The 16,897-nt window shown below is 39.5% G+C and overlaps 1 protein-coding gene across 9 annotated transcripts in view; it reads left to right on the plus strand.

The window, feature by feature from the left end:
* The window catches only part of DLGAP1 (DLG associated protein 1), a 397,438-nt gene that overhangs the window by 355,366 nt on the left and 25,175 nt on the right, over positions 1 to 16,897 (plus strand). For all 9 annotated transcript variants that reach the window (XM_066562060.1, XM_066562044.1, XM_066562035.1 and 6 more), the window contains one exon: positions 14,810 to 15,183. In XM_066562060.1, the coding sequence (XP_066418157.1) occupies positions 14,810 to 15,183 (374 nt within the window). The remainder of the gene's footprint in view (positions 1 to 14,809; positions 15,184 to 16,897) is intronic.

Raw genomic sequence — 16,897 nt, forward strand, 5'->3', positions numbered from 1 at the left:
TAGTGTTGGGATTTGAGTCTGCATAGTCAGTGTTACAAGATACTTTGGGACTTAACATAAAAGCTGTGGATAGACCAAATAATCCCTTCCAGTATCACATGCTGAGGAAGCTGTGAATGCTACCCAAAAGGAGCATCCCATAAAAAAACGCCAAGGATACAATTCCAAGTTTGGGAGAAGAGTATGCCTGGAAATTTGTTACATCATGCAAGATGAGCAGAAAAGCAAAACTCAAAGGCAGAGTTGAAGATGAACATAGCTTTGTATGTGTACACATGGGTGGCTGTATTTATGTGTTCAGGCAGGTACAAGCACACAGGTATTTATTGTCCTTGTGGGCTCCCCTTCCTTGCCCCACACGCAGAGCCTCGCCCACCTGTCACCCTGACATGCGTTACACAACGCGCGGGGTAAGATTTTCCAAACACCCTTCCAAGAAAAATAATGCCATATTGCTTTTATTAGAAAACTGCATGTGCACAGTAACAATTCATCCAGCCTCTGCCTCATCTGGCATGGTGCAGAAAAGCACTGTGCAGTCAGGAACATGTGTTACTGATGCAACTGATGTTAAAATTGTCACGTAGGACATATTTCACACATGGAAGGCTGTGGAAGGTCATGGGAAGCTCAGTTCTTGACCAAGTGGCACACAGCAGTCTCAGAAATGTGAAATATAGCCTTTTTAACCCAATTTTTCTTTTGACAACATGTCTTTTATAAGGGAGAGGGAAGTAATGTGTGCTCAGCTCTCCCTAGTGAGGCTAATACCATAATCTCACTTTTAACTTGTAAAAGTGGAAGTGAGGAAAAGAAGGCTCTGGAGCATTTCAGAGCAGCTTAGGACACAAACTGTAATGCTAATTTAAATTAGAGCGCTTTCCATGCTGAAGGACTCTTAACATGCTAAGCAATGGAACAGGCTCCCTAGGGAAGTGGTGGAGTCACCATCCCTGGAAGTGTTCAAAAACCAAGCAGACGTGGCACTTCATGATAGGGTTTTAATGGGTTGTGTTCTGTTGAAGGTTGGACTTTATAATCTTGAAGATCTTCTCCAACCTTCATGATTCTATGATTCTGTGCCCAACAGACCACAAGCATTCTGTTGTGTAAACATGGCAAGGTTTGAAATTGTTTCTCTCTTTTTCCTTTATCATTATAGAGTTGTTCGTAAATAGATATTTGTTTTGCCTTGTAAGAGTCTAAATTCCACTTGATGTGCTTAAAAATAGACACAAAGTGATTCCACCAGGCATGTATAAAGAGCATCAAGGGTATGCTTTTCCAACTTCACATTTTAAACTTTTATGTAAAGAAAAGTATTTCTATATTTTTTGAATTATGTAAAAGTATTAGAAAATTTAAAAAAGGAAAAAAATTCCTAGACTGGTGACTTTTTACTTGGCTCTAGAGGATTAAAAAATTGCTCACCAGAAGAAAATAGGGAGAAATAAGAAACAATCTTGTCCTGTTGAGATGACATTTTTCTCTTGATAAGCAGGTCAAATCAGCAGGTTCCCAATCTCAGAGAAAACTGCTGTGGTGGCCTGCTTGGCTGTAAATACAGAGCACATTCAGCACATGTATGGAAAAGTCAACTGAATGGGATAACAAGAAAAAGATGACTCACCCACAGGACTAAGCATTAAATTCAGGAAAACTGCTAAGTTCCTCTTCATTTTTTGAGTATATTACACTCCTGGTGTATGAGAATTGAACAGCAGTCTTAGACACAAAAATAAAGGCATTGTATGTGTAATAAGATGCTTTGAAATTATTAAAATGTATTTGTTCATGCTTTTTCTAATCATTGTGTTGTGCCCTGAGAAACAGAAACTAGTTCATGCACACATTTTGTTGCTGTTTTCTTCACCAAGTGACTCAGCCAAAGTATCTTGAATATTGCCCTTTTTAGTCTTTAAAAGCTGAAGGGAGTCAGACCTGCCCGACCTTTGACAGACTCCGAAGAAAACAAAGGTTGTGGGAGAAGACTGCTGGCTCAATGTGCTGTACTGATCTGTAGCAAAGTCTTTCTAACTCTGGAAATTCTCCAAAAGTACTGAGGTTATTCCACAACAGTTCTTCATCTGGAAGCCCTTAATCTCAAATAAAAAATGGGGGTGTAGTGATTCAGTTTAAACCGCTTCCAAAATGCACAATTACTCCAGAGTAATAGCTCTTCTGGAAAGTGTCCAGCTAGCCTCAGCCCATCCTCTCAGTTGGGTGCAGTGCAGCCCTGGATGATGCTGCTGTGACCTAGAGCTAGGCACACTCTGTGTATCCTCTTACATCTCCTGTGATAAAAAGTAAATGATATTAATATTGTTAGTTACAAGAGTTGACTGATTTACTCACTGGAACTGATTTTAATCTTGAATTTTAATTTTTTTTTCCAGTTCACAAATTTTTTGTAAACAGTCATCAGTATAACACATGTATTTGTTTTTCTTTTGTTAACAGGCAGTTTAGGCAAAGCAGACCCTGGCCTGTGGATTATTCATCATCTGTCCATTTTAATTATTTGCTTTTTGTGCTCAGTGATTGGCATTTGACAGTGATGCTGCTCAGGCTCTGTAATTTGATGAGAATAACAAATAATGAGTAACCACATGCTAACCAGGCAGATAGAGGTGCTGGTATTAAGACAGACATTCTTCAAACATCCATGCAAACAGAAATTGAGGTCATAGGAAGGTTTTCAAGCAAAGCAGAGATGAACGAAGCAGCCTGAGTTGAACCAGGCTGAGTTGCTCTGTTTAGCATCCTTGGTTTTGACCAACATTCACAGCTATTTGTATTAGTCTGTTTATTTATTAATTTACTTATTTGTTTATTTTTAATGGAACAATTTGTACAAGAGGATCCAGATTTGATTTCTTCCCCTTTCTTTCACATCCTCTAAGCCTGTGGTAACATCCTCAGTCAGAGATTTGGGTTTAACCAGTAAAGTCTCAGAAATGGATTTCAAATCCTAAATAAATACCAAGTCTATATGGGTAATATGGGGGTGTGATAAAAGGCTCTTATTAGAGGGATGACTAAGAAGAGGAAGTTTCAGGCTGCGGCAGGAAACTTCAAGGAGAAAACTCAAAACTCAAGTTATAAATTTGATCTTTCTTGCATTTCATGCACAGAGAGGTCTGGAGTGTTAGCCATGTGCATGTGAAATTGTGTGGATTTGTAGGATTCATTTTGTTGGCATGGCACAGATTTTTTCTGTTGGCCTTTTGATCTACAGAAAGCATTTATGTAGTCTAAAGATTCAAAAGGTCTAAATAATTTGAAGTGTCAAAATTTGTTTGGGCTTGTTTGCTTTCTCTTCTTGTGTCTCAAATAGGTGTCCTGGGTTTATCTTTTGACTTAGCCAGCCCAGAATGTCTGGGATTAACTTTTAGCTAAGTCACTACAAAATGCATTATTAACTTTTTTAAGTAAAGATGAGAAACACCAAAATTATTTTGCTGTCTAGAGGTTAGAGAAAAGGGAGGTGCTAATGATGAGCACTAATTCCAAAATCTCTTGCTAAAGTAAACTGTAAGTGGAAAATAAAATGAGTGGTTTGAGAAAGAGTTTATTCTCGTGGTTCTATACTGTGACAATGCTTTTTGTCCTTGTAGAAACTATGTAAAATAAACCCATTATTTTTGCCACTGGGGTGATATGGCACAAATTCAAGGTTTCAGGATCATGATGGCAAGTTTTAAATTTTCTGCTTCTACTGAGTGATTTTTTTTTAAATGAAAAATGAATAAACAAAAAATAAGGAATATAAGCTGTTAGACCATTATCAGGCATGCAGCTAGTGTCTCCAAGGAAGATATGGGGGTTTGTGTCTGACATCTCCTTCAAATTGTGGATCTGTATTGCAGACATTTTTTTTTAATAAATTGAGAAATACATGGAAAGAAATTGCAATGCTTTTCACTCAAACCTTGCTTAAAAGTCACATAAGACTGGTCTGTCCTCTTTCATGCATGCCAGAGTTACATGAATCTTTCTGTATCTAAATCTCTTCTGGGTGCTAATTCAGGACTCCCAACAATAAGTGATTTTTGTGCTCAGATTTACTGAAATGCTCTTATCTCTACACTATCATGACTGTAAATGAGATGTCGCTATTTTTTGTGCTCAGGGCACTTGGGCTGATCATTAGGAATTTTTCACATTAAGAGTATTTTCAGCTGACTTGTTGCATTATTAAGTAGGACCCTTGTCATAAAAACAAGCAAATAGCTGAAAGGATGAGGTCATTCATGGTGACCTCAGACCTGTCACTGAGCAAGGATGTAACTTGTTCATTAGAATGCAAAATGAGAGGACAGAAATCAGGGTTTGGGTTTCAATTCCTCTCAACACCAAATGTGTATTTCAAATGTATTTTTCATATGCATTGTTCACCAAACAATTCAATTTTTTCAAGTTAATTCAAGAAAAGTGCTGACATTCTCAAGTCTGTTTTACCCTTTTACCTGAAATTAGGCCAAAGATAAGTATAATTTCTTGTGTAAACACTCTGTCTACATTTCTCCTTATTTGAGACGGGATCGGATTTTCCCTCACAGTGCTAGAGGATCTGCCCTGACAGGTGACTTTTTGCAGGTCATCTGATAACCCTGTCAGCAGAGGCAGAACTTTTGAGCTGGGGCATAATTCTCTCTCTCAGGTGACAAGTCACTGTTCAGCCTAGAGCACAGATTTAGCTGTAATTTTCCTCTTTTCCTCCCTTCTTCCTGCAGCGAGCACCTCTTGCTTTTGGCTTTGGTTTGGATTTTTTAGGAAATACATGAGCATAATTTGCTTGTTTTAGACATTCCTGCTCGGATTGGATCACCCTAAAAGTGATAAGCGTGCTGAAAAATGCAGTACTGGCTGCTTAAAAACAAGTCAGTACTTCCCTGTCTGAACAGATGTTCTTGCTCAACAGGCACGTGATACTTTTCTTCCTGAAACCTGGTTTTCTACAGTTATGTTTATAAGGATTTTATCTATGAGAATAGCATGGTGTGCTGTTATACTTGCATAGGTTTTTCAACCCTGTAGTGTTGTACTGAAATTCACAGTAAAATAGTTGAAATCAGTTCTTGTGGTGCTTCACAGCACTTCATAGTAGTTAAAAAGTTGTTCCTATTGTTTTTATCAATCACATTCTTCTTTTAGTTGACATTGGCTTCTATTTTCTGGTCTTTGGCACTCATGGAGTTTCTTCCCAACATCCATCTGATTAAAATACAGCAGCCCTTCATCATCACTGTCATTTGAATAACTTTTTACTCTTAGACAAACTATTTAATAAAAACTTATAAATCAAGTAGCATAAAACAAGATCTTCAAAACTCAAATGTTGACTTTTGAGAAAATGTCAAGGAAGTAACTCCTTGGTGGCACCAAGTACTGAGAAAAAAAAAAACAACATATAGTTTGTTTTTAAGAGTTTAAAGAGATTTGAGTTAATTGCTAGATCAGGGGACAAAGTGCTTTCTGCTCTGAGGAATCACAACCTATACTCAGCAGCATCATAAAGTAGTTTGATTAATAAAGTAGGTGCATTGTACCAAAAATAGTAAATCCCACCTCATATAGTCTGTATTAAATGCATTTAATTAGTCTATATCAGAGCAATGACTTTCTTATTTCTTAAAATCTTCTGAACAGCCTTAGGGTTGAATAGCATGTAAAACTGGTGTACCTACATTTCTGTATTTGCTGTGTATACCCGTCCCCTGATGACTGGATGAATATAACTGTGCTATACGTGCATGTATGTGTATTATTTTTATACATATATACATACACACACACACACACACACACAGAGCTGTCTTATAAGACATAACTTTCCCATTGTGGGTCAGCTTTGAAAATTTCGTTAATAACAATACATTAGAACAATGCGTGTTCATTGTGTTCTCTGGTTTAGTGTAGTTTTAAAAAAACCCCAAATATAAAAGTAAGCAAACCATGCAGGCACAAATGAACTCAAATACAGCAACCCTGAAAACTGATTATGATGCAGAAAATTAAATTTCACAATTTCTTACTAGGTTAAATGATACTTATACATTTTTTTCTGGATTCAAATGGATATAGCTGATAACAATGTACAGCTTGTTTGCATGCCATGGCATAAAAGGAAATCACTTCAAAATCATTGAACTGATGCAGTTAATTGCTATAAATTATTTGAAAGAATCACTCTTATTCCCTTCATTTTCATTTAAGCTTTAAAAAAGACATTAACAGTTATATTCACTTCTAGGTATGTCCACATCAGGGGTGGGTTTGCAGCAATTTAAACGAATTAATTTCTAAGCCAATTTAGATGCATCACTAATCAAATTCCGTGAGACCAGCTTGATACCAATGTGTGCAATAATACAGAATTCTGCTTACCCTACCTTAAGTTTATTAAGTATTCAGAAAACCACTGGGAATAAAAACCAGTAAAAACTTGTTTTCTTGCTAACAGCAGCAGCAAACCAAGAAAGTATATTTCCAGACTGTGATTTCTTATACAGAAATCACACTTTGAAATGTCAATACCCCAGCCAAGTGTTGCCTTTTGAAAGTTAGCTGCAGTGAACAGCTTAAAAGAAAATCCTTGCCATAATGTTCAAAAGAGTGATGCAACATTAATACCTAGCTAACTTAAATGCTACATGATCAGATTACTCAGAGATAACTGGCTTGCTTAAGTCCCCTCTAGGCTCACAGGTTGGTTTCTGGGATTCAGAAGGGGAGGATCCTAATTATTCTTTAGTCCGACCTCCTGTGACTAGAGCTATACAATTTCAACTTGCAATTTCTCAATCAAATTTGTGACAAGCTCCTCCTAAAATGACTGACAGGAAAACTTGCTTTACCATCAGTATGCCACCATGAAAGGACGAGACATTGGCAGCAGAGACTCAGGAAGGACAAAATGTAGTTCTTCTTAACAAACTGTGAAGGAAGGCACATCACACAGTACTTGCTTCAGTAAAGATCAGGAGATTGTTACTTATATGGGGGCTTGTTTCTGCCCACACATCTGCCTTGATGTATCTCCAGGTTTGATAGGGTTTAAGCCTCCTGGATGCTCAGGTATTAACTATTCCTTCTGTAACTGAAGGGACAGCATATAAACAAGAGTGTATTAATATGGGCAGCATCAGTGGTTACTACTCTTACATGATAATTTCAAGAAATAGCACCTACAGTGACATGCCCAAACACGGTGGGATGTGTGGGCTCCACTATGGCACACTGACTTCTGGCATGTTAAAAGAGCTACTGATAAGGTCTGGAAATTTGGTTTTATATTCATAGTTTGGGTGAGAATCCAAAGCCAATTTAGAAATGTAATCAAGACACAGGTTTTTGAGTTATGAGCACCAGGAACTTGTAAGGTGCACTTGTAGACAAAGTCTTTACATTCTACTGTTACTCAGTAGGCAAAAGAATAAGTGGTGAATTCTTCAGAGCATGCTCAATTTCAAAACTTCTAAATACACCTTCTAACTACAGTGACTAGATACTTGCAGACTGTTCAACCCCCTGTGTTTCTGAAAATCTTGGGTTTGGTTCTTGTGCTGTGTTTTTACATAAAGATCTGTTTACATAGATGTGTCTGTATTTGGTTAGCACCACTACACATTTTTTTTTAAATGCACATTTTGTTTTATTAACATTATTGCCAAGGGGAAAATATGTAAATTCTGAAGCTCGAGAGTGTTGCAGTAACACATAACAAAGTATTATATCAAAGTGCCAGTGAAGTTGCTTACTGGAAAATATATAGGAAAAGAATCTGATTTCATTAAGCTGAATATTATTACATTTATTTATTGTTACACATTCTTGATCTAAGCGGGATAAACTACCATATTTCACAAGGTTTTCCTTGTTTTCCATAAATTCCTTTTACAAAATTAAAGTACTGATATTCAAAAAGCTTGTTAATTTCTTACTATGATGATTTTATGACATGTAGGTTCTGAAACATAAAGTACTTTTAAGTACCCTATTTTTATCTAAAATTATAAGATTTTGTGTTTTCAATTACTGCTCCAGTATGGGGGGAAATAAAGTTTTGGCCAAGTGCAGAAAGCATTTGAATGGTTTTCTAGTCTTAGTTTAAGTAACAGATCAAGCAGTGTTTCCCCAATTTTCTCAGAAAAAGGTGCTGTAGCTGTGAAAAAATTGTAAATAATTCACATGCTGACTAAAAAAGACCACTCTGCTATACTGTTTTTCTTTTTTCTTTTCCTTCATCATGTTTCATTGCATGTAGAGGTTGATATCCTGTATCAGAGACTTTCTACCATGACTGTACTGAAGCATTTGAATCTTCAAATCTATAGGAGAGACTCTGTCCTGAACAGACTCACATCCGTATCCTTGAAGTTCTTGGTGGTGTTTTTCCAGACACTTTGTTTTTAGCCAAAGGTTAGGGGCAAGGCCAAAACTGTTTCTCTTCTCATTTCTCTCAGCCTGACTGAATTTCAGCAGGTATATATGATACCTGATTGCACATATCTATAAATAGAGCCAAGTGCTAATTGCTTGACACCAGTAAAGTTCACAAGTTTTGGGAGTTAAATATTGTAAGCCATCAGCGATCCACTCCGGGTAATAACTTTCAGTTAATGTGAAATCTTTTTTCCAGAGATTCAGTTGTTTATAGACTCCTGACTTTTGGGCCACAAGAGTTGAATTGCTTAAGGTGTGTGCTGCTAATGTACTGGTCATTTTTATAGAGAGAGAAGTTCAGCAGCAGCTGTGTAGTACAAGAAGTGGGTCTCCTAGGAAGCCGACATGCCCTGGATTTTGTCTGTGCATCCATAATTTGTGATAATATCCTAGTGATAAATTGCATTTAGCAGACACCTTTGGCTGCCTCACCTGTTCTCTGCACAATAATTCAGCTTCCCTGGGATAACAATTAAGCTTCTGACTGGCATCAGCAGCTTCCAGCAGAAGAAATTAAAAGGAGAAAAAAATCTGCTGGAGAAATATTCACCTGTCATCCACTGGGTATGCACATGCAGATTTTCCAACTCAATTCATTTGAAATGCAGGATGAGCCATATTTAGTCTCACCTTCAGGAGATCCTTCACTGTATCCAGCTGGGAAGCTGGAGGCCCACTACTTGCAAACAAAAATGTCCAAACTTATGAAAAGGTCACCAGCAATGGCTTTAAACCTTCGAGTACATGGGATATTAAGTCTGTGGTGGTATTGTGTGCCATAAAAATAGTTTAAATACATTGTATAAATTTCTGCCGGATTTTAGTTTTTTTAATTTTGCCTGTTTCCTAAGCCAGTGAAGCTTAGGCTTTCATCAAATCAGGTATCAGCTTGGCGGTGAGGGAGGTCTGGAAAAAGCATGGCCTTGGCAGAATTCCTGATGGTGTGGTATCTAGACTTCAGTAGTTCTCATTTGGGATAATGACATCCATAACTCACTGTGGTATTATTCCCTGGGGCAATTTAAAACTTCTTGTAAAAATCTTTGCTTCAGTTTTGTAATAGTAAATCTCTACATCCTGAGAAACCATCTGCTTAGTTTTTTATTAAGATAATGCATGCTCTGTTTTCATACCAATTTTTTGCATGTAAAAATAACAATACAGGATCTGAAACCCTACTTTCAAGTATTCCCCCCAAATCTCAAAAACATAAGGAAATATGTGTATGGTTTGAGTCCAACAAGCCAAATCGAGCACTGCCCCTCTAAACCCAGAGGCTGCAGTACTGAAGCTTAGGTCTGCTGAGACCTGCCTGTATGTGTGGTTTTTGTGGGGCAGTTGTGTGAGGTACAAGGGCACCACTGTTAACACACCCATTCAACAGACAGTAAATCAGAAGACTGAGGTCCATCTGTGCAGCATGGAAGAATTCCTGGTTTTTACCCTCATACTTAGTTGTGTGTGAGTGAGAATCATTGACTCATAGAATGGTTTGAGTTGAAAGTGATCTTAAAGATCATCTCGTTCCAATCCCTGTGCCATGGGCAGGGACACCACCCACTAGACCAGGTTACTCAGGCTCCCATCCAACCCAGCCTTGAGCACTTCCAGGGGTGGCACATCCATACGTTCTCTGGGCAACCTCCAGTGCCTCACCATCCTTGGAGTCAATTCTGCTTAGCATCTAATTTAACCCTGCCCTCTTTCAGTTTAAAACTACTGCCCTTTGCCTGTCACTATCTGCTCATATAAAAAATCCCCCTCCCTCCTTCATAAGATACTGGAAGGCCACAGTGAGGCCTTTCTGGAGCCTTCTCCAGGCTAAACATCCCCAGCTCTCTGAGCCTGCCTTCACAGGAGAGGTGCTTCAACCAACTGATCATCTCCACGGCCCTCCCCTGGACTCACTCCAACAGGTCCACATCTTTTGCTGAGAAAGTTGTGTCATTTCTTGCCCCTTTCAAACTGTGGGGTTTGTGCTTTTTCTCAGAAGAAACACTATTATGTTACTTGAATTTGTGCCTTCATTTATTCTTGTGAATCAAGTTTATATAGGACTACCAAGTTAGAAAGATATTGCTGATGTGTCTCATCACCTGAACTGTTCAAAGCACTGCACGAATTTGATCCTTTCACAAATACTAATCTGCGTTGGGGCTCTCCTGAGCACCCGTTCACTCAGTTAAAAATTTGTGTTTGCATGCTGATGTTTATTCCCGAGGGCTCATCTCCCCTAGTGAGCATGTTTAAACAACTGAAGTACAATGAAACATTCAAATTCAAGCCTTTATTATTATGCAATCTGGGATTATTTTTTTATCATTAGACTTCCTTCTGAACTGGGTGGTTGACACTCCCTGTTCCAAATTCCTGTCTCATGAGCTAGTTGTTTGGAAATACTGGCTAGGAAGACAAAACCCGTAGCTTCTTCTTTTTTATTTATTTTTTTTTTAATCTGGAGAAAGTGGGTTTTTTTTCACTAGGTATTTGGGATTAAACTGTAACCTGAAGGCAATACACAGAAATAGGGTAAAGATCAAAAGGAAAAGGAGAGCATAACTTGGAGGACTGATACACTGGAAATAGTGAGCCTGATTCAAAGTGGTCTGGCTGTCTGAGGATTCTTGTGCATGACTTAACTAGTTTCTGGATTAAACCTTGCATATGCCCTAGGAAAGGAATGTGTACCTGCTTCAGCAGCATGTGCTCTCTGGAAAAAAACGTGGAAACTAGTCTATGTTGTGTCAAACTGAGGTTCTTTTACTATTCAGAACAAGAGATTTCTGATTAACTCCATATCTAAACAATTTTAATGATTCACAAGACTACTTTGACTTGACTCTCCAGTCAGATCAGTTTCTGTACAGAACTTCACTCCTTGATCTACGTCCAAGAACATATTTATCAGGGAATTTATACAGCCCTTTAAATTCACTTCCTTGTGTGAATTAAAACAGCTTTCATATTTTGCAAGTTCCCTGTGTGTGAAGTGACGATTGCTCCAAATTTTTTACGTGTCCTGTGGTCCTGTCGTGCTCTCCCTTGGGGTCCTCCTGCCGCAGGAGAGATGGAGGGATGAGTGCAGGGGAACGCACCGCAGTGGATGTGCTCTCCCTGCACCGACTGAATGCTCAGGCTCTCCTGGCTGGACACGGAGAGCGCCAGCCTTTCGATAATTTTCTCGGGGAGGACTCGTTTTGTTTTTCGGGCAGCTTAGCATTCAAAACACCGTGGCCACTTGAAGAGCCGCAGATACTTCAGGTTGCCCTGAACAGGCTGCCAGGTACTTGAAGGCTCATGAAGAAGAGTTGCTGCCCCAAAAGGCTTTCATTGCCGTGCCTCGGTGGCTCGGAGGGCCCGGGCAGCTCCAAGGCTTTCATTGCCGTGCCTCGGTGGCTCGGAGGGCCCGGGCAGCTCCAAGGCTTTCATTGCCGTGCCTCGGTGGCTCGGAGGGCCCGGCCAGCTCCAAGGGTTTCCTTGCTGTGCCTCAGCGGCTCGGAGGGCCCGGCCATCCCCAAGGCTTTCATGGCCGTGCCTCAGCGGCTCAGAGGGCCTGGCCATCCCCAAGGCTTTCATGGCTGTGCCTCAGCAGCTCTGAGGGCCCGGCCAGCTCCAAGGCTTTCCTTGCTGTTCCTCAGCAGCTTGGCCAGCTCCGGCATTGGGAGCAGCTGCCTTCGAGAGTGGTGGCGGCGGCCCCGGCATTGTTTTTGTGTCATTTCTGCAGAGGAGCGGCAGGAGCTTACATCATTTCCAGTAATGAAGTGCCTGGGGTTCTTTTATGACTTGCACACTCTGCTTCTCTGGAGCTGTACAGTATGTGCTGCGTGACTCCAGGAAACCGAGGATTTGTTTTGACTTGCTAAAAGAACGTTTTGCTATTTCTCTTTACAATTTCACCATGTGACTTGTCAGTTCTCTCCCCCTCTTAAGAATAACTTCAGATTTAATTAGCTGAGTGCAAACATCTTTCATGGCGGTGTGGATTATACTCCTCATTGAGTACATTTACCAACAGAATGAAAGACAACTTAATCAGGCAATTCTGTATTTGTACTGCTGTGTCCAGAGAACATGGTAGCTGTCAATAGACAGCTGCTATTGACTTTCTTTCTGGTGCAGGATGCCCAGTGATGGGGGGACCTGTCTTGTTAAGGCTTGCTCTTTGGTTCTGATGCTCTCTCTCCTACCTAAGACACCTTTTCAAGTGTGCTTCATTATCATTTCCCTCTCTGCTGTGTAAGAAAAATGATACTTATGTGCCATTCTGGGATGTACTGAAGGTGCTGGCATGTCTCCAGAAGTTCCCCAGTACCCCTCCTAGCATATTTTAAATGGTACAATTTATACTTTGCTGAATTGCAAAGTGGCATTGCTCATGAACCTCCATTTGACAAGTTTGGCAGCAACTTCCCAAAGTATTACCTGGATATATGCATGTGTGTGTGTGCTTTGAATTCCTCTGTGCTGAATTTCAGTTTGCATTTCCACAACTCAGAGAACATTCTCCTGACCATGAACTACCTGGAATATTTCTGGGGTATCCTGACTCCACAATTCTCCATGAGTCCTGGATTACATGACTGTGCTGCAGCAACAGCAGCTGGTTTACCTGCATGTGCTGTCACAACAAATGCTTTTTGACAGAACCAAAACCAGCGACAAACAGCAAAACATTTATAATCTCCTTTGTAAAACTGTCATCCCTTCTGTTAGTTCCAGGTATTGACCTTGTCATGAGCACTTTATAAAACACCTTTAACTCTACTAACTATTCACTTCCCCAGAGTTAAAAATTGACAAGTCCATTTTTAGACATCTCTCAGAGATGCCGTTGTTTCAGTTTGATTCTTCAGAAGTGAATCATAGTTTCAAAACCCTCACTACCTGAAACACTCTTTTTTTCCATTAGTATTCAACATGTTTAACATGGGTTCAGACATGTTATTAGAAACTTATACTAGAGTCCTTTAAAAAAATCCTGTGTGATTTCATGCCCTGGAAGCACCTTTCACACTGTAACTATTCCTACAGCTATGGGGAGATATGAGGCATATGGAGCTAGTCAAATTAATACCATAATGGCTTCTGGCTCGACAAGCAGGTACAGTACAAACAGAGAGCAGAACAGCTGTAGCAGAGTTACCTTTTATGTGGGTGGCATAGACGTCTGCCAGTTAAAATGATCTGATGAATCATTTCTTGCCATATGATTACTGTTAATAAGAATTTATGTTAACAAGTTTGTGTCTGAACTTTGCACAGGTTCATGCCTGCATTTTATTTTGTTAAAAAATAGAGCATATCATGGTTGTTTTTTGTTCTTAATGGGCTTTCTTTCCTCCCTTGAAAGCATTCCAGGACTTCAATAATGCAGAGCTGCCAACTAACCCTTAAAGGAAGATGTTGTAATCTCCATATAGTGCTTTCTCTATGTAGTTCTGTATATACAGAACAATAATTTTAACCTGGGAACCTCAAGCTAAACTTATAACTCCACATAGCAGCACTTACAAAGAGAGTGTGGCCTTCAAAATATGAACTTTTATTAAAGTGTTTGTTATTGCATACTTTTATACTTACACTTTACCACTGACTGTCATGTTTTAGCCATTGACTACATTACACTGACTCCCTGTGTGTAAAATCAAGCAAATTGTTTTTTCCAGAACTGATGTTATATTTATGGTGAGAAATTAGGCATGGCAAAATGTTCTTTTAAGTATGTCCTCAATAACTTACAAAGCATTTCAAAGTATTTGAGAAGTCTGTGCAACAAGTGAGACATTTTATAGAAAGAAATACACAAGTCCAAGCATGGTGAGTGTTAACAAACTTTGATAAAGGATGATTTGAGAATCTCTCTCTCATCAGAAAATTGTGGTTTGAAATTCTGCACATAGTAGGACAGTGTAGAGAGACAGAAAACAATTGCAATAAAACTGCTTGAAATACAGTTTAGCTGGGATAAGTGGTTGGAGACATCATCCTTGTGAATCTTGTTTGGGAGCCATAAGCAGAACAAACGTTTTGGTGGAAGGTCTTGTTCCCCTTAGAACAGTTAGTAGAAAATATATTGAGGAAAACAATCCTAAAAAGACTAAGGAGGAACTTAGCAAATAGATACCTTCTTTCCCAATTTGCCCTACTAGCAATTCTGCCTCTCACATAGGAGGAATGGAAGACACTGATAAGCAGGGCATTACTATTGGCACTTAGATGGACTTTTGGGGGCTCTTTGGCTAGCAGCCTCCTCCTCACTCACCTCTGCTCTGTCCATGCTTATTGATGCTTTGAGATCACGTTTGCACCCATCTTCCGCATTTTTTCAGCATCAACAAGAACTCTGCTATGTTTTTTCCAGTGTCATCCTGCATTACCACCTACAAGAAGACGCCGCCTCCAGTCCCACCGAGAACCACCACCAAACCCTTTATTTCCATCACAGCCCAGAGCAGCACAGAGTCTGCCCAAGATGCCTACATGGATGGGCATGGACAGAGGGGAGATATCATCAGCCAGTCTGGACTTAGCAACTCCACGGAAAGCCTGGACAGTATGAAGGCACTGACAGCTGCTATTGAAGCTGCCAATGCGCAGATCCACGGCCCTGCAAGCCAACATGTGGGGAACAATACTGCCACTGTCACCACCACCACAACCATTGCCACTGTTGCAGTAGAAGATAGGAAGAAAGACCATTTCAAGAAAAACAGATGCTTATCTATTGGAATACAGGTACAGTATTACAGTATTATAAAGCATATGCATTATATGCTTGCCATTGTTTTGGATTCCTACATCTGGTTTACTGCTCATTATACAATGTTTTGTATATTTTTCTTCCTGTCCTGACAGGTACCTATGTAGAACTTGCACCAGCATAATCATTCTGCATGGTACTAATGATGTTTTCCTAATTTATCATAAATACATCAGATGCAATCATTTGTTTGAGTCTCTGTGCTACTTGTTATTCAGCTCTGTTAAATTACACACATGAGCACTAATCTATGAATCATAACACAGCGGGGGTCAGAAAGGCATGAATTAAATCATTGAAAGGGAATGTGTAAAACAATGATTTACATTACACTACCACCAAAAAAATATTTTCATCCAGCCTCACTGAATTAATTGTTGCTGCTTATTCATGCATTTCATAATGACTGGTAGCCACTTGAATGAGGCAGCATTGTTCCTATCTCAGCCTCAGGAACAGAAGATAAGTTCCTTCTGATTTGCCCTTGTTAAAGAAAATTACATTTTGTTACCTCTAGTGGAATGAAAGAAGAAAACTAACCCTGCTAAAGTTCATTCATGTTTACAGAAAGGACAAGAGTAAATAAATTAGTCTGGTGTAATCAGCTTTCTTAATTTATCTTTTCCACCCCCTACTCCCCCCCACCAAAGAAAAAAAAAAGATGTGCATAGGACTCCCAACTATCTGTTTGCAGAATTAGCTTTTGTAAGAAAGTGCTTGAACTTAAAATCAACTGAGAATCAACACAAGTTTTGACAGGAGATGAATCTTGAGCAAATAGAATAGCAATCCACAGCTTATCAGCCTTCACAGGAAGACAGAAATATTTTTTTCTTGCAGAAGGTGGTTGTAAGCACAGCACTCTGTGCCTGGACAGGCTTATCTGATTAGCAAAGTCTAAGAATTTACCATGAAATCTCTACATCACCCTGATGAGATAGATGAGAGGTGCTGTGCTGAAGTATGCCATCCCAGGGGTAGCTGCTGGAGAAGCTGTGACTTTTCTCTCAATTCGTCTTGGAAGGGCAATAATAACTATTGCCTGTGGGTTCAGTTCACTGTCTTTGTTGTAGACTTTTACTGCTTCAGAGCTGTTTGTTTGGTATTTTCTGAAAGAAGGGCTGATGTTCAGTGTTAAACACAGGAGAAAGATTGAGGTGGGACAAGGTAGAGAAAAACTCCTCTGTTATGTATTCTCATTCCCAGACAAGCCTAAGATGCCATTATATTATTGTAATCCCTTATTTCACCAATCCAAGAAACCAAGACTTCTTAGCAAAGACCCTGCAAAGCAATGGGTACAAAGAAATAATTTCCATGTTTGTGGAAGCCAAAATGATCAATGGTAATGTGAATCATGGTTCTTGAGAGACCATCTCCCTGCTATCTCTTCTTAAAGTAGTGTTGCAAGTAACAAATGCTGCTTTTGAAAGGTATAGAGGCCTCAGTTTCCTGAGATCTGAAGAAAACAGAGCTCCATATGCTCTTCAAGCTTTTGACAATCTCCCTCTTAAACTTTGAAGTTTACAGATTACCAGTATAATCATAGGATAATCATGAAATCTGGGGATGGTACGTGAGAGTCTGCCAAGGCAGGCTTTGTGTACAAACCCATGAAGACGTGGTACAAACCACCTGAAGCTGGGATGACATGAAGTGAAACCCTCAGCAGTGATGCAGCCTTACAGA

The sequence above is a fragment of the Molothrus aeneus genome, chromosome 1, assembly GCF_037042795.1.
Source record: "Molothrus aeneus isolate 106 chromosome 1, BPBGC_Maene_1.0, whole genome shotgun sequence".
NCBI lineage: Eukaryota > Metazoa > Chordata > Aves > Passeriformes > Icteridae > Molothrus > Molothrus aeneus.